Below are 23,025 nucleotides of genomic sequence, written 5' to 3'. Positions count from 1 at the left end.
CTATTTAATTGGCATAGTGATTTGTGGAGCTTTTAGTGTGAATGTAGCACAGTGTTTAGTGGATGAAACTGAGTGGCAGGAACCTAACGCTCATCCCTGTCAGGAATGTTTCCAGAGGGAGAAATTCTGGGATCCCTGAGCTGCAGATGAAGAGCTCATCTGCACAGCCACTTCACCTGCTTCCCATCCTTCTGTTCCTGCTAGTCTAACCCAGTCTCCTGGGATCCAAGGCCTCCCAGCCACTCAGACTCATAGATGACTTACCAGGTTCTGGCTCAGCAGCTCATAGTCAAAGATCTCCATCTCATATTGCTCCGCCAGCTCCTTGCACAGACCAATAGCCTCCTCCCACATCTATAAGAAGGCCAACAGAATAAAAGTTAGAGATGTTTCCAGGATTTCTGAGACTTGCTGAAGCAAGATATCCCAGGACCCTACATGCAGGAACAGAGCCCTCTGATCAGAACCTAAGCCTACACAGAGAGAGAGTTTCAGGAAGCATGGGTCTGTCTGCTTCACTTGTGCTAAATAAGTGAACAGACACAAACTAGTCTCTGTTCTTGATTCCCAGGCTCTCAGAATCTCACATGCATGCAGTCCAGAAGCAGTGGCACCCAGGGGAGAAATCCTCAGACAGTCAGAGGAACTCCCAGCAGAGCTGGGGTATCTTTCTGGTGCCATTCATGGCCTTGCTTTATCTTGCTACTGTACACACACCATACTCAAACCTGACAAACCAGCTTTCCTGCGTGTAAGGAGACAGGAGGTGATAACCCATTTTCCAAAGAGAAATAACTAGAAAGCTTCTAGGACAAAATTGAAGTTAGTCCTCATTTCTCCCAATGTTCACTTCTAGGATCTTTCTACTCTATTAATCCCATTTCATTTTTCTTTGTCCACCATTCTTTCCACCCTTTCTTCTCCTTCTCTCCTTCTTTTCCTTTCCTTCCTTTCTTTACGTGATAAGAACACTTAACCTGGGGTCTCCCCTCTCATCAGACTTTAGATGCACACCCAGCATTGCAGGCCATAGCATAGACCGAGTACTATGCACAGAAATGTAAAAGATATTTATCTTGTCTATCTTAGGTACAAGTGAAACCATACCTTGTATAACTTGGGCATAAGTGAAATATTAAACCCATCACTTTCTAAAGTGATTGCTTGGGAGGAAGTAGGCAAAGGATAGACAGAGGTGGAGGAGGGTATGAAAGACATTAAAACTTGTTTTAGTGGTACTTTTCCCTCAAAAAAAATCCAAAGATTATCTTCCTCTGTTCAGTCTTAGGCTGCAGTCAAGATGTATTGCCAGCTTAGATCACGGGGGGGGGGGGGGGCTGGGAAGTCCTACAGAGACAGGTAAGAGGCAGGGTGTGTTGGAGAGCAGGCAATCTGGGTACATCCTTGAAGATTTCACATTTAGTTTAGTTAAAATGGGAGACACACATGGGCCCGGAGAGATAGCACAGCGGCATTTGCCTTGCAAGCAGCCGATCCAGGACCAAAGGTGGTTGGTTCGAATCCCGGTGTCCCAAATGGTCCCTGTGCCTGCCAGGAGCTATTTCTGAGCAGACAGCCAGGAGTAACCCCTGAGCATCGCTGGGTGTGGCCCAAAAACAAAAACAAAAAAATGGGAGACACACCTAAATGGAGAATCTGGGAGAGGTTAGAGGGGAGACTGCCAAAATGTAGTGTGTGCTTTGGAGTAAAAGTGCTCTCTGCAGCCACGGGCAAAAATTAATATAAACAAGTGGTGAGTGGAGGGGCTGAGGCTGTAAACCAATGGGCAACTTAGTGTACATCATAAAAATACTTTATGTGCCAGAAGGAATGAAGTCCTTGGGCCAGGCTGGCAGGGCATTTCTCTTCTAACTGAAAAGAAGATGGTGATAAGATGCCTGGGCTAGGTCACAGAACTGCTTGGCACAAGAGAAGGTCCTTGTAAGCATCCCATTGTGATAGCCAGAAATGCCCTTCCTATGTGCTGAGACCCTATGTGGGGTGAGAGTGGGGAAACCTGATACCTAGGATTTTATTTCCTCTCTGGGCTATTTCTGTGACCCCTGGGACTTCTGACACTCATCAATTTCTCCGAGTCTCGTGTGCTCATTACAGAGCATGGAGGCCAGGGATAGTTCACAGTGATGGACAGATCTAAACCGGACAAGAACCAACCAATGCTCACAAAATGGTGGAAAACACACATGAATAGAGCTTGAAAGGAAGTACAGCGGAGAGTACACTTGCCTTGCATGTGGATGACTCAGGCTTAATCTCTTATGTTTCCCTGAACCCACCACCAGTGATCCCTGAGCACAGAGCCAAATTAAGTCCTGAGCACAACTGGGTATAGTCTTAAAACAAAACTTTACACATGAATAGATGGAATAGCTAGGCTTTGAGGGATGCAGAAGTGCTGACACCAAGTAAAAACCAGTGTGTGTATCTAGAGCAATGAGTTTCCAGGTGTGGGGAAAGGAAATAGGAAAGAATGTTATGAAGTTGAGCTTTGTTCCAGAAGCTTACAAAGCAGTGGCTCCCAGAGTGAGTTGTACTTATCTATTTTCTTCTCTACTCCCAAAGATTGTGACATCACTCTGACACCTGCACTACTCAACTGTCGCCCAGCACCAATGGCTAATGGATGAAAAGATCCAGAGCACCATGTCTGCTTAGCTGACACCATGAGCTCCTTAAGGAGCCTTTTCCATTTTGGGGGTTAATCCAGATATTTTGCTCACTTTCAACAAACTGTTGAAATGACAGTAGGCTTAACTGGAAGTTAGTGGGCAGGAGGTTCCAGGGAAGATGTACTTGCTGCCCTCAAGAGGCTGATAATTATAAATTACAAGAACAGATTTCTCTATCTGCTCAGCTCATGGGGATTTATAAGCTCTTTACAGACATTACCTCATTTTATCTTTCCAGGGAAGGTGGGAAGATCAGACTAAAAGGCAATGAGCTACAGTGGCCAGACAGACCAACAGTAAGGAGTAAATGATGCCTTAAGATGCCATTTGATTACTTGCAATTCAAAAAAAAAGCAGGACTTCAGGTAAACTGAGGGACTTGAGAGAAGGGTCCTTAACTAGCCCTTGAAGGTAGTGACAGGTGAGAGGGATCAAAGCTCAAATTAACACGATTCACTGAGGTCCTGCCATGTGTTCTGGACTTCAGCTACATTTCCTCTTCCCTGTTCATAGTACAATTAGGACACATTTACTACTGTACTCTCACTCTCACAGTTGAGTAACTTGAGACTCTGAGAGGCTGAGAAAATGGCAGGTGGTAGAGGAGCAAGATTTAAAACTGAAACTATCAGGCTTCAAAACCTGCATATAGGTGCATTTCCCACAGAATAAATACTCTCGTTTGGGCTCCAGAAAATTTCCAGAAAGTTAGTTTCCAGAAAGCTCACTAAAAAAAGAGAGGATAGAGACATTGAATATGGCTCATTTTCTGACTAAAGCCAACCAACACTCTCTCTATGCTTAGCTGAGCTCAGTGATGGTGCCCAGTGTAATTAATATGTTCAATCCATTCATCTAGGCAACATGCATTTTGGGGCTCCTGCAAATGGGGATCTGTGCTAGCCACTGGAGCATTCATCAGTAAATAAGACCAATCTCTGTTCTTGTGCATTCTAATGTGGAAGGTGATAAACAAGTAAAAACAAAACAATACAGTGATGTCAAGGGTGTCAAGTGCTCAGAGAATGTAAAAACTGTACCAGGAGGAGCCAGCTGTAGACGTCTGGAGGAAGGATGCTGTAAGCTAGGAATAAACAAAGTGCAAAGGCTGAGGCAGTAAAGAACTTGGCAGATAGCATGTGTGCAAGAGGAAATCCAGCAGAGCTGAGAGGAGAGCAATGGTCAGGGCACAACTCATATGGGGCTTCTTGGGCTACATCACTTTGTCCTAAGTGGAATGAAGGCCACAGAGAAGGTGAGCCAGAGGTGATTTCATAAGTCCCTCTGGTTCCCATATGGAGGATAACCTACCAGGGCAACAGAGGAAGTAGGGACATTGTCTGGGGTCTACTGAATGGCCAGGTAAGCAATGTTCAATGGAGATGGAGAGAAGACGGAGAAGAGTGGCCAACCTGAGAATTGCAAAGACAGGAGTTCCGGCTAGACCTATGGAAGATTGGGTATGAAGGATGGAGAGTACCAGTACCCAGGGTCCCCACAGACAAAAAGGGAATGAACCAGTTACCTTTCCTTTGTCGAAGTAGCCAATGATGGTCTCATAGAGGGATTCCTTCAGCTGGCGGTGGGTCTGGGGGTGCTGCTGACCTGTCTGCATGACCTGTGATGCGCACTGCTCATCTGACCACTGTGCAGAGAGGACACACTGTCACCTGGGATTTCGGGGCTCTTCGTGCACTTCTTTCCCCCAGGCTAAAGAGCGAAAGCATGCACTCCCGCCAGCATCCTGCCTCCCTGGGTGTGGGTGATCAGACAGGGAGATGCTGGCTGCAGCTTTCCAAGGGAAGGCACCTGCTGATTTTTTCAGTGTTTTATAATGAAATATAATATATAATATATTTTTATCATATCACATTAAGCAAGAACATGCTTTAAACTAAATCTAGATATTCCTTTATATAAAGATACTCATAAGGTAATTACTCTGCTGTATTGTCTAAATTGTTACTTATTTAATTTTTATCATTTTTTCTTGTCATTATGTTAAATTATTTGTGTATAGAATGAATTAAAGTTATATTCTATTTACATGTGACTACATATTACATATTCTGCTGATTTTGGCCAAGCTTTGGTTTATTAATATGGTTGGAAGGAATTTTATCTGAAATTCATTGAGACATGGACCCAGCTCTTTAAAAACCAAAGAAAGTATTTTTGAATTTTCCCAACCCAACCACAATAATGTTTCAAGAGAGGTAAAATGAGTTTTCTAAGAAAACTAGCAGTTTAAAACTGATATTTGGATGTCATATAATAGTTTGCATGTTATGTGAAACCTCAAGTCATATCTGTGGCTGAGAAATATGAAGGACCTGGAAAATTGTGTGTGATCACAGTGAAGTGAAGAACTTGCCAGATTTGGGGACACAAATCAAAATAATATATTTGGCTATTTCTTTCTTTCTTTTTTTTTTTTTTGTTTTTTTTTGGGCCACACCCTGTGACGCTCAGGGGTTACTCCTGGCTATGCGCTCAGAAGTTGCTCCTGGCTTCTTGGGGGACCATATGGGACGCCGGGGGATCGAACCGAGGTCCGTCCTAGGCTAGCGCAGGCAAGGCAGGCAGGCACCTTACCTCCAGCGCCACCGCCCGGCCCCTATTTCTTTCTTTCTTTCTTTCTTTCTTTCTTTCTTTCTTTCTTTCTTTCTTTCTTTCTTTCTTTCTTTCTTTCTTTCTTTCTTTCTTTCTTTCTTTCTTTCTTTCTTTCTTTCTTTCTTTCTTTCTTTCTTTCTTTCTTTCTTTCTTTCTTTCTTTCTTTCTTTCTTTCTTTCTTTCTTTCTTTCTTTCTTTCTTTCTTCTTTCCTTCCTTCCTTCCTTCCTTCCTTCCTTCCTTCCTTCCTTCCTTCCTTCCTTCCTTCCTTCCTTCCTTCCTTCCTTCTTTCTTTCTTTCTTTCTTTCTTTCTTTCTTTCCTCTCTTTCTTCTTTCTTTCTTTCTTTCTTTCTTTCTTTCTTTCTTTCTTTCTTTCTTTCTTTCTTTCTTTCTTTCTTTCTTTCTTTCTTTCTTTCTTTCTTTCTTTCTTTCTTTCTTTCTTTCTTTCTTTCTTTCTTTCTTTCTTTCTCTCTTTCTTTCTTTCTCTCTCTCTTTCTTTCTTTTTCTTTCTCTCTCTCTTTCTTTCTTTCTCTCTCTTTCTTTCTTTCTTTCTTTCTTTCTTTCTTTCTTTCTTTCTTTCTTTCTTTCTTTCTTTCTTTCTTTCTTTCTTTCTTTCTTTCTTTCTTTCTTTCTTTCTTTCTTCTTTTCTTTTCTTTTTTTTTGTTGAACTCTTATACTCGCAGTGCAGTAGACTAGGCTGGAGATCCCCAATGAAGCTGGGTTTTTTTGTTTTTGTTTTTGTTTTTGTTTTTGTTGTTGTTGTTGTTGTTTGCTTTTGGGTCATACTCAGCAGCACTCAGCAATTACTCCTGGCTCTATGCTCAGAAATCACTCCTGGCAGGCTCGGGGAACCATATGGGATGCCGGGATTCGAACCACCGTCTTTCTGCATGCAAGGCAAACACCCTATCTCCATGCTATTTCTCTGCCCACTCCACCCCCCCAATGAAGCTGTACCTTGAGGAGCCATGTGTGGAGAAGGAGTGTGTAGGCGGCCTCAGTGTAATTGTCACAGTCCAGGTGCAGATCACGGAGTTTATACAAGTACCTGTTGAGGGGATGGTGATCGTTACCAGAGACCAGCTGACAAGGAGACAGGGGATTGACCTAAGCTCTAACCAGAAGAGTCAGACAAGAACAAGTGGATAGGACAGGACAGGAGTCACATCGGACAAGGGAGGAAAATATCAGGCCACAATTAAGTTCACATACTGCTCTGTAAATGCCAGTGGTAGCACCTGATCTGAGGGGTACTTAGTACATGGTGGATAGCATGCCAAATATGGAAGCCTTAGAGCACTGAATCCTTAGGACACTGAGAGATAAGTTGATAATTGTCATTTTTCTAAATATAACAAGCAAATTATGTATGGTCTAGGATACCATCCTGCCTAGATTCAAGACCAAAGAACATGACCAAATAACAATTAAGGGCAATAAGGAAAAGAGAAAGAAATATCAGGTGGCAAGGATCAATAAATGTAAGAGCAGATATGTGATTCTGGGCTAGTCTCCTTCAGCTCCCAATCTCTAATCATTTTTAGGACCCTGGGTTCTAGGATGAACAAGCTGTAGCACCATAAAGGGTATTGCCTACCCTTCATTTAGAGCTCTCTGAATGTAAAAGAAGTAAAACAGCTGGCTAAAAAAAAAGAACAGTTTTCCAGGACAAACACCCTACCCACTGTTCTAACACTCTAGAAAAGATAAACATTTAAAGTTTTAATGTAAAAATCTCTAAGTAAATATAAATGATTTGGCAGGCAATTGCAAATACTTTTGAATGTCAGATTATGCCTTATATAAAAATGTAATTTTTCTAGATTACTATCTTTCTCAGATTTCTGAAACTTAGCATAAATGTGGAATTTGCCATCTGTGTTTCCAAAGCTGGAAAGAGGCTGGAGGAGGTGGGTGTCAGGTACCAGGCTTTCACCTATAGCATCGCATTGATCCTTGGAACAGAAGGTAAAACAGAACATTCTCAATGGAGGAAATTTAGCCTCGAGAGACAGAGTGACATATCCAGGGTAACAGAGAAAAAAGGACTCTTCAGACCTTTAAACTTCTTATGCTGAAATTAGACATAAACACTATTTCAGTTAGGAAAACATATGGAATTACCTTTTATCCAAATGAAAGCTTCTATTTCTGAAATAATATTAAACTAAGTGCCTAAAATATGGGCAATACTTTTAGCAGAATTAATTAATTAATTAATTAATAACAGAATGAGTTCCTGCTTGAAGTCTCTGGCTATTGACAACAGGGCCAAAAGCAGGAGGCTGGAGTGATTGGACAGTGGGTACTGGTTTTGCATGAGGTTGATCCAGGATCAATCCTCAGCACCCTACAGTATCCCCTAAACCTGCCAGAAGTGATCTCTTAGCACAGCTGAGTGTGGCCTCAAAACAAATAAAAAGAAAGGGTCAAAATCTTGGACTGGAAATATAGCTTAGAGACAAAGTGCATGCCTTTGCATGCACGAGACCTAGGTGTAGTCTCTGCATTAAAAAACAAAACAAAACAAAACCTTAAGAGTTCTTTGCTTATTAACCTGGTTACTTTGTGGCTTTAGCCTCATAAAGATATTCACAAAGATATATATCCACGAATTTGACTGTTCTGTTATTTATGCTAGAAACATGTGAGAAACAACCTAGATAATAAAGTATTGGCTTATATAAACTCTATTACATTCTGGGAAAAGACTTTCATAGTTTCATTGAACATGATACTGAAATATATCTGTTGACATGGAATTCTTGTCAAGCAAAGAATTAATTACATAAATATGATCTTAGTTTTTGCAAAAAAATGATCTATATAAATATCAAAGAATCTAGAAATATGTATGGATGATGGAAGTTTATTTCATTTAAACTTTTTTCTTTGTCTGCATATTATGACATTTTTCTCTTTTGGTAATAAGTATGCTTTATTTTTGAAACAAGTAAAAATAACAGTAATAAAAAATGAAAAAAAAAAAGATTCTGAGGAAAATTGGCAAGGGAGTTCTTTGCTCCAGGCTAATGTCCCAAAAAACACTCTTCCCAGTATGCTGGAAGAGTTTTCTTTTAAATGCCTACAAGGAAGCAGGTTTTGAGCATATTAGTGTTGTTTTCCCTTTGAAATGGGTTTGGCCAGAAGTCTAAGGACATGCCTCAGAAATCAGAAGGTCTAAGGACTTGTCAATCCAGTAACAAATGCAACTGGCCAGCTCCATCCAGAAGCCGGTTATGGAGAGGATGATGTGTGGGGATGGAAAATGAGCACAGCAGGGCAGGGAACACCAAGAGGTCAGAAGAGGACACCAGGAGAATGGAGGGAGGTTGGTAGAAATCTGAACACAGTGAAGCTGAGCATCAAGAAGATAAGTTTAAGTGCTCTCTGGAATGTAGTAGACAGCTGCTGATGGCCACTGGACAGAAGAGTAGCACATCAGGCCTGTGTTTTAAGAATCTTACCTAATGTACATCTCTTCTCGATTGTTGTCTTTGTAGAAATTCTAGATAGGGAAAGAAAAACACAGATGAGTGTTTTTTGTTTGCAGTTTGGCAGGGGTGGAAAACTGAGGGTGGGGAGAGGTAGGCTGCTATGTGCTATATGGATATCAGGGATGGGACCCAAATGTTTACTTTTAAAATGCCTCACTTCCACATAGAAAGTTACTTGCCTGCTCCTTCAACCATAAAGGGAGCCAGGCAACATCACAGCTATCACATGCCAAGAAGTGCAGGTGAGCTGTTGGCCATGCCAACAGGTAGGCTGCCAAGATGGGGGACTGGGTGTCCTGATAAATCTACTAGGAAAGGCAGCCTGGCGTGCTCTGTAGAAGCTGAGACTTTGTGCACAGAATCAGAATTGGAATCAGAGTAATAGCCATGCTTAGGGTGATATGCATAAGATATGATAGACCCTCACTCCTGATAGAGTTTAACCCCCACCAGGGGATAAAAATGAGATTCCACAGCCAAACCCTTTAAACAAAGGTGATATCGGTCAAGCCCAAATTCTGTTCCATCACCAGAAAGCTGTGCATCTTGTTCATTTATTTGTCTTTAGTGTACATGAGGTTGTGCAAAAGGGCTGTTCCTGGCTTGGGTGCTAGAAAGGAGTATGCAGTGCTCCTGATTAAGGCTAGGGCTCCAGTATACAAAGCAGGCCCTGCATTGCAGTGAACTCTCTCTAGCACTGGTGCCATTAAAATGAATCCTTATAGATTCTGATCCAGAGGGCATAATCCAAGCTATAAGCCAGACTGTAAGAGAAACCTAGTTAAACCCATATGCACCCACAGGTTCCTCGAGCCTAGAAAATACCCAGGTATTTCAGCACCTGGGGAACTGCGAGAAGGTTATGCACCCAGGTGTTTTTTTTATGAGGAGCTAAGTTGTCTTGAGTCTCATTTCCCTTGAATATTCTTTCACAGCTAGGGTGGCTAAAGTTAGACACAATGCTATCAGAGTCTCTGTCTTGAAATTCTCTGTCCTGAGCTTCCTCCCTACTTTATAGTGTGACTATGAAAAGTCATTCATTTCAACCATCTTCAATCTTCACAAACTCCGAAACTTCCAGAAAACCCCTTTTTATGCTTTGTTTTACTTATACTTGACCTGGTAGAGTCATTAGCAATGAATTCTTTGTGCTGTATTAGGATTGTGAAACTCTCCTTTGTATTTTGAAAATCAATTGTAATATCTAAGCTGATAAAAAAAAGAATCTATTTAGAGTAAGTGGAGACTACTCAAAAGAAAATCGTGGGAACAGGATTTATAATTTGGAGTCTGGGGAATGTTAGGGAATTGAGATTCATGAGTTGGATGTGTCATGAACTGTTAGCCCCATTTATTCATTTAAAACATTTCAGGGTAGGCTGACATAGTAAGTCTGAGGCATTGCTACTATCTGTCTTTGAGCATCACAAGGTCAGATGAAAAGAGCTATTTGGGAGCCGACTACATGGGAGCTCATATGAGATGGTATAATGAGCAGGATGATGGGATCAGTTGCTCTGGTTAGCAAGGTTAGCCAGGATTACACAATCCAATGAAACAGGAAATCTTAGTTTCTCCATGGAACAGACAAGCACATTAAAGCTCCATAGAACTTCTAAGACTGCTCCTTTATCAGAGAGAAGGTGAGAAGGTTCTGACTTCAAAGAGCATGCTTTTAACCCCCCTGTCCCCCGACACCTTCCTTCTTTGTGATGCCAGAGGGGCTATTTATTTACATGTGATATATAAGGAAACTCAGGCTTAGAAAACTAGCCAAATCATTTGAATCAAGACAAGGAGCTGGCAGATCAGGGATCCAATCCTATGTCTGATGTTTGAAGCCCTTAGTCTGCTTCCTTAAACCAAGTGTTAATGAAATCTAGGTCTCTGGCCTTCCCTCCGACTCTACTGTGCAGAGGTGACAAGTCCCACATACCAGCAGGTTCACGGTGCAGCTCATGCGGTTGTCCTTGCTCTCGTCTGCCATCACACCTCGATAATCCAGCAGCTTTTCCAGAAGGCCTTTGACCAGGCTCACAAAGTTCTCCACTGACTTAAAAATGGTTGGGTGCTTGGTAGCACACTCCATCAGGCTGTGGATATAGGTGGGGGTGGGGGTGGATGAGCAGTAACAAGTTCAGGGACAAGGAAGAATGTGCTGGAAACTGGGGCAGGAGGTAAAGTGTGGTTAAACACATTCTAAATAAACTAGTTCATTGAAGCCATTGTTAAATGGCTTATTTTACATAAAAATATTCCAAATGAATCCAGGCTCCCCATATTCATTCATTCATATTCTTGCTTGTCCATATTGTATATTCAGGTATTGAATTTGTGTACATATCCTAACATCTAATAATTGATCTTCGGTGAACCTTTTATATGGAAATGCTCCACATGTGTGCAAGGATATACTTAAAATACAAATAGTATCTAACTGTGAAATAGTTGGTATAATCTTACATGTTCATAATTATAGTAAAAAGGCATTCAAGCACATTCACAAATATAATTCAATAACACCACAAAAAAGTACGAGAGATCAATATGCTCTGACATGAAAGGCTCTACAAAATAGATAGTTCAATGAGAAAATGAGACCTTACAACAATATTTGTTCTTTATTGAACCAACTTGATACAGCTTACCAAGTTTCAGGCATCATTCTAAACATTTTACAAATTTTAACACATTTAATATCCCATAACAGTTCAATGAGCTGGGATATTTGCAGACAGAAAAACTACGGTGTGGAGAGATCTATTAACTTGAGCAAGACTGCCCTGTTGGTCAATAGCAACTGTCTTGCAACAGCTTCTATGCCTCTCACCACCAAATTCCAACAAGGAAACAGAGGAGGTGGAATATTTCTCACCCATCCTTTCAAGGGGGACCCTCCTTTTGAGACAGGCAGACTAATTAAATGGGGACTCAGAGAACTTGGGAGGATGTCCGCCCTGTACTCAGCACATGTCTGCTGAGACTCATCCTCACTCAAGCCTAGGGCAGGGAGCAGGGATACAGTTGCCACCTGAATACCACTGGCTGTAGTCCTGGAGACACACAAATGGCCGTGCTCAGAGAGGAGATATGCACATGGTCATACTCAGTGAGTGCTGTGTTCAGAGAGGGCCATGTCAGGCTAGAAGCCCTAATGAGGAAAAAGGCCAGGGAAGGACAGGGCTCCAGGACCCCAATCTATCCATGGAGATTCACCCAATTTTCCTAGACTCCTGACTAGCTCCTGGAAACAATGTTGATCATGTCATAGAACTTTTTGTTGGGACTGGAGCAGTGGACAGCGGTAGGGCATTTGCCTTGCATGCAGCTGACCCAGGACAGAGTGTGGCTCGATCCCTTGGTGTCCCATATGGACAAGCCAGAAGTGATTTCTAAGCACATAGCCAGGAATAACCCTTGAGTGTCACCGGGTATGGTAAAAAAAAAAAAAAAAGAAAGAAGAAAGAAAGAAAGAAAGAAAGAAAGAAAGAAAGAAAGAAAGAAAGAAAGAAAGAAAGAAAGAAAGAAAGAAAGAAAGAAAGAAAGAAAGAAAGAAAGAAAGAAAGAAAGAAAGAAAGAAAGAAAGAAAGAAAGAAAGAAAGAAAGAAAGAAAAAGAAAAAGAAGAAAAGAACTTTTTGTAGTTGTTGCTTAATCTTAACAGAAATTTAGAGCTGGAGCACATTTTTATCCCAAATTTTGAGATAAGGAAACTGAGGCATAAACATTTTAAACTCGGCTCCTGGACTCCTCAGTTTGGGCTTGATTGATTTTGAAAAAATCACTCACAACTCTGGAGAAAAATAATGAGCTGTTTTTAATTTCCTCAACCTCTAAGGACTCTTTTTTATAAATAATTGCTCAGGAAGGATTTAAAAATCCTGCTGATCATCTGAGGACAACTGCAGAGCCCCCTTCACTGATAAAAAATGGAAATTGCCAGTGGTCTGTGGTTTCTCTTCTGGTCAATACTTTTTTTAGAACCTAGAGACGAATAATGACTTGGGCAAAATGTCTCTTTTTCCTCAGGATAGTTAGGGGCAGATGGTGGCCTTCTGCTCTCCACAAAATGCGACACTTGGGTTCTTCACAATGACAGGATGGGGACAGGGTTGCAAGAATTCTGTGTGCAAAAAGCTACAGGAATGCACACTTCAGGTGAATTCCAATAGCCTACATGAAGGCCTCCAAAGCAAAGTAGAGTCCACACAATTACAAAGTGGAGTCTGCTGTTACTGCTTTGCCTGGCCTAGGGACTGGATGCAGACAAGACTTTTGTTCAGGTCTGAGCTGATCCATGCAACTAGTTTGGCCAAGCTTCCTCGAATTGGATACTTTTCTGCTCTAAGTCCCTTGGGGAGTAATGGGAACTAAAGGGGATGGAAGAGAGCACTATGCTGCTTAATCCATAGTTGAATGTGGCCAGTATCTGTCCAAGTTAATAATGAAAAAGGAGCTAAGGGGAAGAATTATTCATGGCTAAGATAACAAAGTCAACCATTCTCTTTTCCAAACTCAGCAAAGCTTCTCTTTATTTGGTACAGCCCTTTTTTTTAAAAGAACAGCCACTCCAGAGATCAGAGGGCTGTGTTAGGCTTCTTTCCAGAGTTTATTTTCTCCAATGCCCACAATCTTCCTGGTGGCTGTTCAGAAAGGACAAAGCCCTGAAGAGCTCCAAGTTTCCTGTCTGCCCTTCCCATGCAGAACATTGAACTTACATGGACTCCAGTAGTTGCATGTACTGCTCATCCCCACGGCCCCCTTCCACCTCATGGTCCAGTTTGAGGATGATTTCATTTTCAAACTAGGGAAAATGGAGAGGAAGATCAATATTAATAAATGAGAACACTCGGTTGTTGAAATGATTCATTCTTTTAACAATTCATTCTTTTAAACAAAGCTTTCAGGAGTGCCCATCATTTCCCAGATTAGATATGGGAGACAAAAATGCAAAAAAAAGGACAGTATGTTTTTAACCCTTTAGACATTTCCAGAGAGTTGAGAGAAAAAGGAGTGTTACAGTATTATAATGGAAAGATGAATGGGGGAGGGCATGAGGAAAGATCAGGGATTGACTGAAAGATGGAGAGAGAAAGGGGAGTTAGGAAAGTTTCTCTCACTCATGCTACTCAAACTTATTCTGAAAATTTATAATAAACACTTGCAGAAGGAAAGAGTAATCTGAGCAAAGTCATGGCATGTACAAAAAAAGGTCTGTGACAACATTACCCTCTCAGGAAAAGGCAGGTTTGTGTGGGCAGCTAGCATTTCTGCCTGTAATCTGATAGTCATAGCAGACCTCATCTGGGGGACTAACAGAGGTCACCGCACCTCCCGTGTTTCAGGTGTAGGCACACAAACAATATTAGTTCTTTTTGTGCATCATCCAGGCCCCAGAAATGCCAGAGGCTCGGGTTAAGTTAATGGGTCTGAGACATTAGGCTTAGTGGGAAATACAAGTAAAGAGTCTTTCTGCGCAATGTGAAGATAAAAATTAAATATTGGAAATTGAGGACAATTATTTTAATGCAAGAGCCTGCATTGCAAGAGAGAGAGAATTATTGATATTATTGTAATACAAGAGTTTGAGAATCACACCAATACAGAGGAAAACAGGGTGGAGATGTAATAGAAAACTAACGCCATTTCTAAGCTTCCAGCCATACCTGAAGCTATGACAAAGTCCTTGAGACCTCAGAATCAGGCTTACTGACAACTGTAATAGTTGGAGATGAGACTGACTATCCAAGTGAGTTAAAAAGCATGCATCTACAATTTAACCAAATCTTGTTACTGTTCTGAAGCCAAAAGAATATACAATTGTTTTAGTCTCTCATTTTAAAAGCATCTTACCCAGTTAAAGTCATGAGTTATTTAACACCTTAAAGGGCTATACTACATCTCTTTTACCTACATGTCCATGATGCAAGAGACTGTACTATTTTAATATCAGACTAACAGGAGTCTAGATCTTGTAGTCTATTTCCTCTCCCCAGTAAGGAGAAACTGGCACCTGGAGAAGGGATGAGGACCAGGGAACTCCTGGGTACTCCTGGATTCTAACCAGCTTCCTTTCACTCAGTCTTTTCACATTAGCTTCTGAGGTCTAGAGCTCAAAAATTTCTTTTTAAGGCTATAGCACCTCAAAAGCAGCATGGGCCTGCTTGGCACCACCCTCAGTGTCAAGAGTCTTTACAAATGAACAAGTGGCCTTTCTGAAGTCCTAATTAATGGAATAATAATTTGGGCAGGATCCTTCTAGGACTCAGAGGCTAAATCCCAAGTTAGTCAGTTGGAGTGTCTGGGTGCCGAAAGGCAGGGGCCTTATTCACCTATCCCTCTGAGGTGTATCATTGGGGGTGTCATTGTCACCTTACTTTTGTGCACTAAAGGGCAGAGGGAAAAGATCAGACACCATGCGGCACAGCATAGAGGAGAAAGCATCTCTTGTGAGTTCCATCAGTGGAGGAATATTTATTGAAGAAGACTCTTGAGGACTAGAAAGATGGGCAGGATTGTGATCCCTTGAGGCCTAGAAAGATGAACAGAGTTGTGGTAAGACACAAAAAGAAAGGGAATTCCAGGTGGAGGGACAGAGCAAGCACAGGTGTGAGCAGGAGGGAGAAAGCTTCTGGGCCAGAGCAGAGTTCAGAAGAAAGGCAAATAGGAAAGCAGAAGTCCTTGATGGAGTCTGACTGCCAGAATTTGGGCCTCCAGTTACACTGAAAATGTCCCCCTTATGATGCATTATGTATAGGTCAAATATCATCTACTGTTGGGGTTTGGGACTGACCAGCTGTCTGCTGTGCCAAGCTTGGGGCAGATATGGGAATCATAGAGTGGGCTTTGATGTCAGGCTTCTGGCTTCAAAAGTCCTTCCCATTCCCTGCACCATCCTGGAAAAGTTGACAGATTCTACTAATACCAGGTTTTAGAGTTGCATCATGATTGGTGAATTTTTTTCTCTAAAGGGTCAGACAATAAATGTTCTAGTTCTACAGCTCAGTTAATCTCACTGCTACCACACAAGTTTGCCATGGGAACATAAGTAGTCAAAAAAGCCATGGAGGAGGAGAACAGAACAGAAACAAGCAAGCAAACAAAACACATTATTTATAAAAACAGAGAACAGGACAGACTTGGTCACAGTTTGTGGGTCTCCTATCAATAGAATATACATAGAAGTAGGGTCCCCTCCACATGAGGCAGCTGGAGGACTGGGACAGATTTTAGCTAGAAAGCTAAAAGTGAAAGGGAAGTGCATAAACTGGTGTTTGAATGAGCTTAGCTCACATACTGCTGTTTATGCTATTGTTGCGACTGCTAAACATTACTGAAAAGCAGCTTGAGGGAAGAAAAGGAGCATTGTTTTTCTTGCTTAAGTGGTTCAATAGTAAATTTCTGCACTTGCCTGTGAGATGAACTTGACTTTAGAGCAGAGCCATGGATGGGGTAAATAAGCACTTGTCTAGGGTCACATAAAAGCCTATGCGAGGAAAATTATAGGGTGCCAGGGAGTGTGCGGAACTGCTGACATCTGCCACGCCTGGGCCGTTGGGGTGGGTGGAGATGGAAAGTCTCAGTCCAGCACCTCCAGGGCAGATTCTAGGCAGGGCATGGGTTTACGAGTGGCTCTGGCCACACACCTCGGCATTAATCGGAGTTGGTTCAAATCTTACTCTGACTCCTTTCTCTACATGCGATTGGCAATGGGCAAGTTAACATTGCCTACTGAGTCTGTTTTCTCATCCTTTGAGTAATATTTATAACAGCACCCCCTTTATAGAGGAGCTGGGAGAGAGTATAGGGACACAGATCAGAAGTTCTATCTTGGCTTGGCACCAAGGCAGTAAGGAAGACCAGTTGCTAGCAATGATCATCAGGCTGCTTTTGACATTGCCACCACCATGAGCATCTTAATCTCACCCAATATTTACAAGTGTTGAGATGAAGATGGAAAGCAGAGTTTACAAGAGAAAGCAGAGCCCATGTCATGGAATTAAGGGGATGGTAGGACTCGCCCTGGAGTAATCCAAGGATCTAACTATTAAATATTTCCAACCTATTCAGTGAGGGCCTCACCACAATAATGTCAACATGCAGAGCTAAGCACATTATCTCAGAGGTTTGGAGGTTCCTAAATTTATTTAGTCTACTGATCACCTTTCAGAAAAATCCCCAGGAAAAACCTCCCTTGAAAACTACTTTCCATAAAAAAACATTCAAAAGGGATTCCCCCCCACCCCCCACCCCCCACCCCCACCCCCCGGCTAAATCTAGCATCCCCAGGGGCACAGCATCATCCCCTTTGGGAACACTGCCCTGGCCCTGTTGACACACATTTTCAGGGCAGGATTGTGTTAGCAATGACACCCCCACCGAAGCCTGATGTGGGGGAAGAAGGGAGTAAATCTGAGGAGCCTATTATCCCAGTGTGTCTGCAGCCTGTCTTCCCTGCATTGGCTGCTTTCATCCTCTTGTTTTCCCTGAATCTTCATGGAGGAGCCTGGCCCCAGTGCAGTATGCTCTGTAGGGAAAAGGACTCTTCTTCAATCCAAGGCTGCTGAGGAGGCTCAATCTGAGATCATACCAGTGGAATATCAGTCTGGGGACTCCTCTGGAACCTTAGTGTCAGCTGTCCTGGGTGGGGGGCACAGCAGGCTTAGGGGAAGGAACAGAACAGCCTCAACTGAGCAGTCATAGCTTCATGAGCCTCTGTCATCTGCTCCAGATCATGATCACCCAAGGAGTTGGGGGTGGAAGAGCTACAGCAGCTTTATGATGCCAATTTTAGAGGGAAGAGCTGAGGCTGAGAGAGGTGAAGAAGTACATCATCTACTAAGATGAATAGGTCTATAACCTCCAAAGTACAGTGTTCAGTAGTCAGGAGGTACTCAGGACATACTCTGGGGTTGCTTTGCTCTTTCTTAATTTATATTATCAGCCACTTGAGTCACTAACTTTTTCTGTGCCAAAACTCAGTCTTGGTGAAATCTGCCAAATAGATATTTCCATCCATTAGGCAGTCGGATTGCCTTGTCTTTTTTGATAAGGGAGAAAGGTAGAGGAGCAATTGGGATGCAGGAGTTCAAGGAATACCTGCCTGGAGCATGGTGACCAAGGATGACCCCATTCATGGAAAATCAGTAGTATATGTGATGGGGGAACAGCCACAGGCAAATCTGGGAAGGGGTGATGTAGTCAACCCAACTGTGAAGTTGAGATCTATGGTCTTTATACAACTTTCTTTGTTGTTACCAGGATGTCCTCTAATCTGACACCAATCTCTGGGGGAGTCCCAAGAGTAAGCATAAAACCCTTAATCTTATGGGTGCACCCTGCACCCTCCCTCAACTCAGACTCTGCTGCTCTCATAAAAGGCAGCAGATAGATGCCCAAGTGCTGTCCAAATTCAGCCTTGGGTTCTACCTTTTCTTCTTCCACTGTCCTTACCTTATTTGTGTTAGATAGCTTTTTGGCCTAATTTCTTTCAAACCTTCAAGCAGAGGGACTATGGGATTCCTGGATTAGACAACTCCTACTCATCCCAAATTCAACAAATCCCTCTCTGGGAAATTGCCACAACTAACCAATCTCCTGTTCCTCTTATGCCTTCCAACACAACTGGCAGAAAGGTGCTCCACCAGATGCTTCTGGTGTAGCTCTGGCTGGGAACAAAATAGGTCATTTCATTGTGGATTACCATGGATCCATGACTCTGCCCCCATGTGCCAGATATCTCTGGGTGTGTTACTTGAGTATTCTCCCCAAGGGATTTAAACAGGGAACAATTCTTCCTCCAGATCCTCCATTGAACAATTTGGAGCACTTGCTGCTTTTCTTTATTTTGCTCAGCACCATGATTGTGAATGTACTGAGGGTGAAGAGGTGGGAGGTGCAGGGTCACTACGAGCATTTGGGATCTCAGCATCAAATCATTGAAGAGTTTTCATCCAGAGTGCTGTGGAGTGGGTGAGGGTGACAGTTTAAAGAGCAGGAGATAATGGCTAACAATTTCTACTGAAGGCCAGAGCAAGGAGGTCATGAATTAAAAGGTTAAAAGGTTTGGGTTCTTTGAGTGAGGAATAAAGAATCAATGAACAAGAGAGAATGATGGTTCTCAAAGGTTTTTAAGGTAAGGCAATTTGTAATCAACTACCTCTATAAATAAGTCCTCTCTTAATGTCTTTGGAAAGCAAAATTCAACAAAATGCGAATAAAAAGGGAGACACTGGAATAATGAGTTCACTGAGCCCTTTTACTTAAACCTTACTAAGATCATTATTTCCTCATCAACACTTTGGCAAAAGGACTTGACCTGCTTGCTGTACCTGTTTTAAGGAAAATTCTTCAGTGGCTGGAGATGGTATAGAATTAAAGGCTGTAGGACTGAGGAGGAGGTCAGGTTACCTAGAAATGAGATGGAGACTGAAGAGGATAACAGGGCAAGATTGGGGGACCCCTGAAATACCCTGAAGAGGCAACTTTCCTAAATTGGATAAAGTTAGATCTCAGTTAGATCCCTTCCTGAGGAGAGGGTTCTTGTTCCACTGTCAGAACTCCAAGCATGGCTGCACCAGAAAGCAGTCTCCATTCATGAAATGAGATTAGACTTTTCATGAAAATATTGGACAGAGTCCCTGGGGTTTTAGACAAGTTGCTCCCTCCCGGTGGGAACATGACCAGACCCCACTGGCCAGCTCAGATGGGCCTCGGTAAGCATCCCTTGCAGCCCTGAATGATGCCTAAGCCTACAGAGCTCTGGGAAAATGGGCTGAGGATCAGGGGCACCGGCATGAGTTTCCAGCCTCAGGATTTTGTTTTTACCTTTTTAAAATCGCCATTCCTTTGGTATTCACATAACATCATGTCAAAGAAGATTGGAATGGTAGCTTTCCGGAGTTCAGCCTCGGGGACAAGTGTCATCTCTAAGATAGGTCCCACCATGCCTGGGATAAAGCAGATTTTGTTCTGGCCTGGAAGAGAAGAGTGTTAGAGGAATGTGAAAAATTTTATAATACATCGGTCTGCCACAGAGCAAGGCTAGAGAAAAACAATGTAAGAAGGCTTGGAAAAATACCAGTTAGCAGGGATAGAGTGATTTACAGAGAGCCCATTCCAGGGGACAACTCTGCACTTATTAAATCCTGTTAGAGGCTCACATTTGGCTCTATTATTAAGGATAATAACTGGGGCTTAGTGTGAGGCTGCTGTTTTCTAGGCTTGTCAGGTGCCCAGTCTCATCTGTAAATGGGGCCTGATGATACGTTGATTATGGCAAACCAGGGATATTTGAGATTGTGGCTATTTGCATCACAAACCACACTTCTGACATCTTGAGTGGCTTCAACCAACAGATAAAGTACACTTTGCTATTGAGAATCTGCTCTAAGAGTGTGGCTTCTGGGACAGTGAAGGATGAAATAGCATTGCCAGGTCAAATAAACTATAAAGCCTCTTTCTGTGCTTTATTTTGGACATCCAGCCAGGGAGATACGATTCCCACCTTCTAACTCACCTTGCTTCTAGCCTAAGCCTGTGCTTGCACTTTCCTATGCTGATAACATTCTCCTTGCATGTTCCCCAACAACATTCAGGGGTCCCTTGGACAGATGTGCTGCGAAATGGCTTCTTCTCCTCTAGGATGTAAGGCACCTGCCCTCTACTTTTCTCTGCTCTCCCAAGTCTTCAATCCCATGTCTCTGTGTGAAATCAGATGCTGAACATCTGTCTCCCCACTGAGAGTCTTGTCAGAGTATAAACCAGGTCTGTGTCTGCACAGAGTAGAACATGCTTAGGCTATATCTGTTGAATGAAGAATTAAATATGCCTAATTCCTCTACATACTCACAATGCAGTTTGGATATGCATCTTATGAATGCAATGGCAATGTTCAGTTTTTAAGGTCAAGACATGAGGACATGCCAATATGTATACAGCACATAGCCCAGAAGATGGGTTCCTGGGGTGGGGGTGGCAACGGCAGAGCTGTCCAGTGCTAAATGGAATAGACTGTAGGTCTAAGTGTGTGGATATGTCATTTGGCCACTGATCAGATCTCTCAAGGTCTCAGTGTCCTCATCTTCTGTGATTTGGGGAAATGCTGATAGTTTTTTATGGGGGTTGTTGTAAGAATAAGTGAATTTATTGAGTGTCTAGGACAGCTTGTACCATGTCAGGTATTATGGTGATTGGCTGAAACAAGCCACAAAAGGCAGTTTTTCTGAAGAGGATGTCATCTCCACATTGTTCCCTTATACCACAAAGATGGGTATGGCCCAGAAGCCTCAGAACAACTCTGCCAACTATATGATGCACACTCATTAAATAGAGTAAAAATAACAACAAAACATAACATAATTGGCAAAGCATAGTGGGATTGCCCCTCATCTGTGCTAGAGTGTAGGTATGGAAGTTTTCTCCCCCTCACCATCAGATAAGCACATTGGAGCCATCCTATCTCAGTGATCCAGTAGAAGCTGCATCTTTCTCTTCATGAGCTCCAGAGTCCCTGACTTTCTTTTTCCATAGATGGGAGAATACTAGTGGTCTTGACAGGAACAGAGAAGGTGCAGAAACTTAAACAGTATGGCCATAATCAGGCACTAATTCTTCTACTTAAAGCTGATGAAAAGTCAACATTAAAGGCAACAAGAAATAAATTTCCATTCACTCTAAATAAGGCTTAATTTCCCAAGAATTCAGATATCGAAGACATCATCCTAGGAGTATCCTCAATTAGTGAAAATGAAATGGGAGAATCAGCAAAATGTAAAGACACTTTATATTGGCTTCATTACAAGATGCATTTGGGTTACATTTGAGCCTCAAGTCTTCACATTGGTTCAATAGGAAAACATTCTTATTTTTTTGGCCAGGTTTAGTGTAATTGCTAATACAGGGTTCTAATTTCGTCCTTCAAGATCTGGTGAGTCGTTTTCAAGCCACATGGGGTTTTACAATTCAAAATAGAGAGCAATAATAAGTTGAAGATAAACGGGAAATTGTCAGATAAGCCATGATAAAATGGAGAAATTGCTTATGGAACAAAGGCTGTTAGATGCAGGAGAGCACAGGGTCTGAGAAGGATTATTTAAGATGGGCTAAAGTAAAAGGTGACATTTTGTAGAGAAATTTCTGAGGTAGTCTGAGCCTGCAGTCTGTGCAGTCAGTTGAAGAAATATCTGGAAAAATAGAGAGATGACAAAGAAAGAGATGTTCATATCTACATTCTGTGTAACCCCATGGTCCTCATAACAGCCGGTGAAAGCACGTTTAGGAATTTCAACATCTTGAAGTTTGTGTGCAGTCATCCAAATGCATGCATCTATGTGTTTTTCTATGCGCAGGTGCACATACACACTTGTGGAAAATGGTATTTAAACTTATTTTAGGAAGAAAATTCCTCATTCAAGACACATACTGGCTGCTGTACTAAAATAAAGGCAAGAAAGTAACTCTATGAGATGACTTTCATACCATGGAAGTCTCACTGGGAGCAGACAGTGATTAGAAAGGGTTTTTGAAGTGCCAATAAGCCAGCGGGATGAACCCAAAGATTGAATTATACAAGCTTTGGGGAAGGATTTGGTGGTAATGAGAGTGCAGAGCTTTTATATGGGTCTCAAACTCGTGGCCCGCAGGCCGCAAATGGCCCTCCATACAACATTTGTGGCCATGCCCTAGAGGAATCTTTTTTTGTTTTGTTTTGTTTTAGTTGTTTGGGTCACGCCTCCCAATGTTCAAGGCTTACTACTGATTTTGCACTCAAGGATCACCCCGACTTTGCTTCCTGCGGCCCCCAGGTAAATTGAGTTTGAGACCCTTGGAAGGGTGCCACATTCTCTTTGGCCTCGGATACTAATTAGGGCAATTGCCTCCTCTTCTAGGATTCTCTGGAAACTGTAAGGGTGAAATCAGGGGATGGGCAAAATAGAACAGTGAATGGGGCATTTACCTTGCATGTGGCTGATCTGGGTTCAATCTCTAGCACCATATATGGCATACATATGGCTCCCTGAGTTCCTTTAGGAGTGGTCTCTAAGCACAAAGTCAGTGGCAGTGGCAATCCCTGAGGAAAGCCATATATGACTCCTCAACCAAAACCAGCTAACCAAAAAAATGTAACAAAAATAAGCAGTTTTGCTACTTTGGCCTGAGGGCATGATGATGGCATAGGAGAAAAGATGGAGAGAAAAGAAAAATTCAAGAGGGCAAGAAATAACAAAA

At 42.3% G+C, this 23,025-nt stretch overlaps 1 protein-coding gene across 1 annotated transcript in view; it reads right to left on the bottom strand.

Moving 5' to 3' along the window:
* The window catches only part of DOCK2 (dedicator of cytokinesis 2), a 442,819-nt gene that overhangs the window by 22,604 nt on the left and 397,190 nt on the right, over positions 1–23,025 (bottom strand). Inside the window, exons 34-40 of the mRNA XM_049775655.1 lie at positions 19,624–19,772; positions 13,515–13,600; positions 10,735–10,891; positions 8,769–8,809; positions 6,259–6,349; positions 4,216–4,335; positions 265–354 (exon numbers count right to left, since the gene is read on the bottom strand). Of these exons, the coding sequence (XP_049631612.1) occupies positions 265–354; positions 4,216–4,335; positions 6,259–6,349; positions 8,769–8,809; positions 10,735–10,891; positions 13,515–13,600; positions 19,624–19,772 (734 nt within the window). The remainder of the gene's footprint in view (positions 1–264; positions 355–4,215; positions 4,336–6,258; positions 6,350–8,768; positions 8,810–10,734; positions 10,892–13,514; positions 13,601–19,623; positions 19,773–23,025) is intronic.

Source organism: Suncus etruscus, chromosome 6 (genome assembly GCF_024139225.1).
Source record: "Suncus etruscus isolate mSunEtr1 chromosome 6, mSunEtr1.pri.cur, whole genome shotgun sequence".
Taxonomy (NCBI): domain Eukaryota; kingdom Metazoa; phylum Chordata; class Mammalia; order Eulipotyphla; family Soricidae; genus Suncus; species Suncus etruscus.
This window is presented reverse-complemented; position numbering and strand designations above follow the sequence as displayed.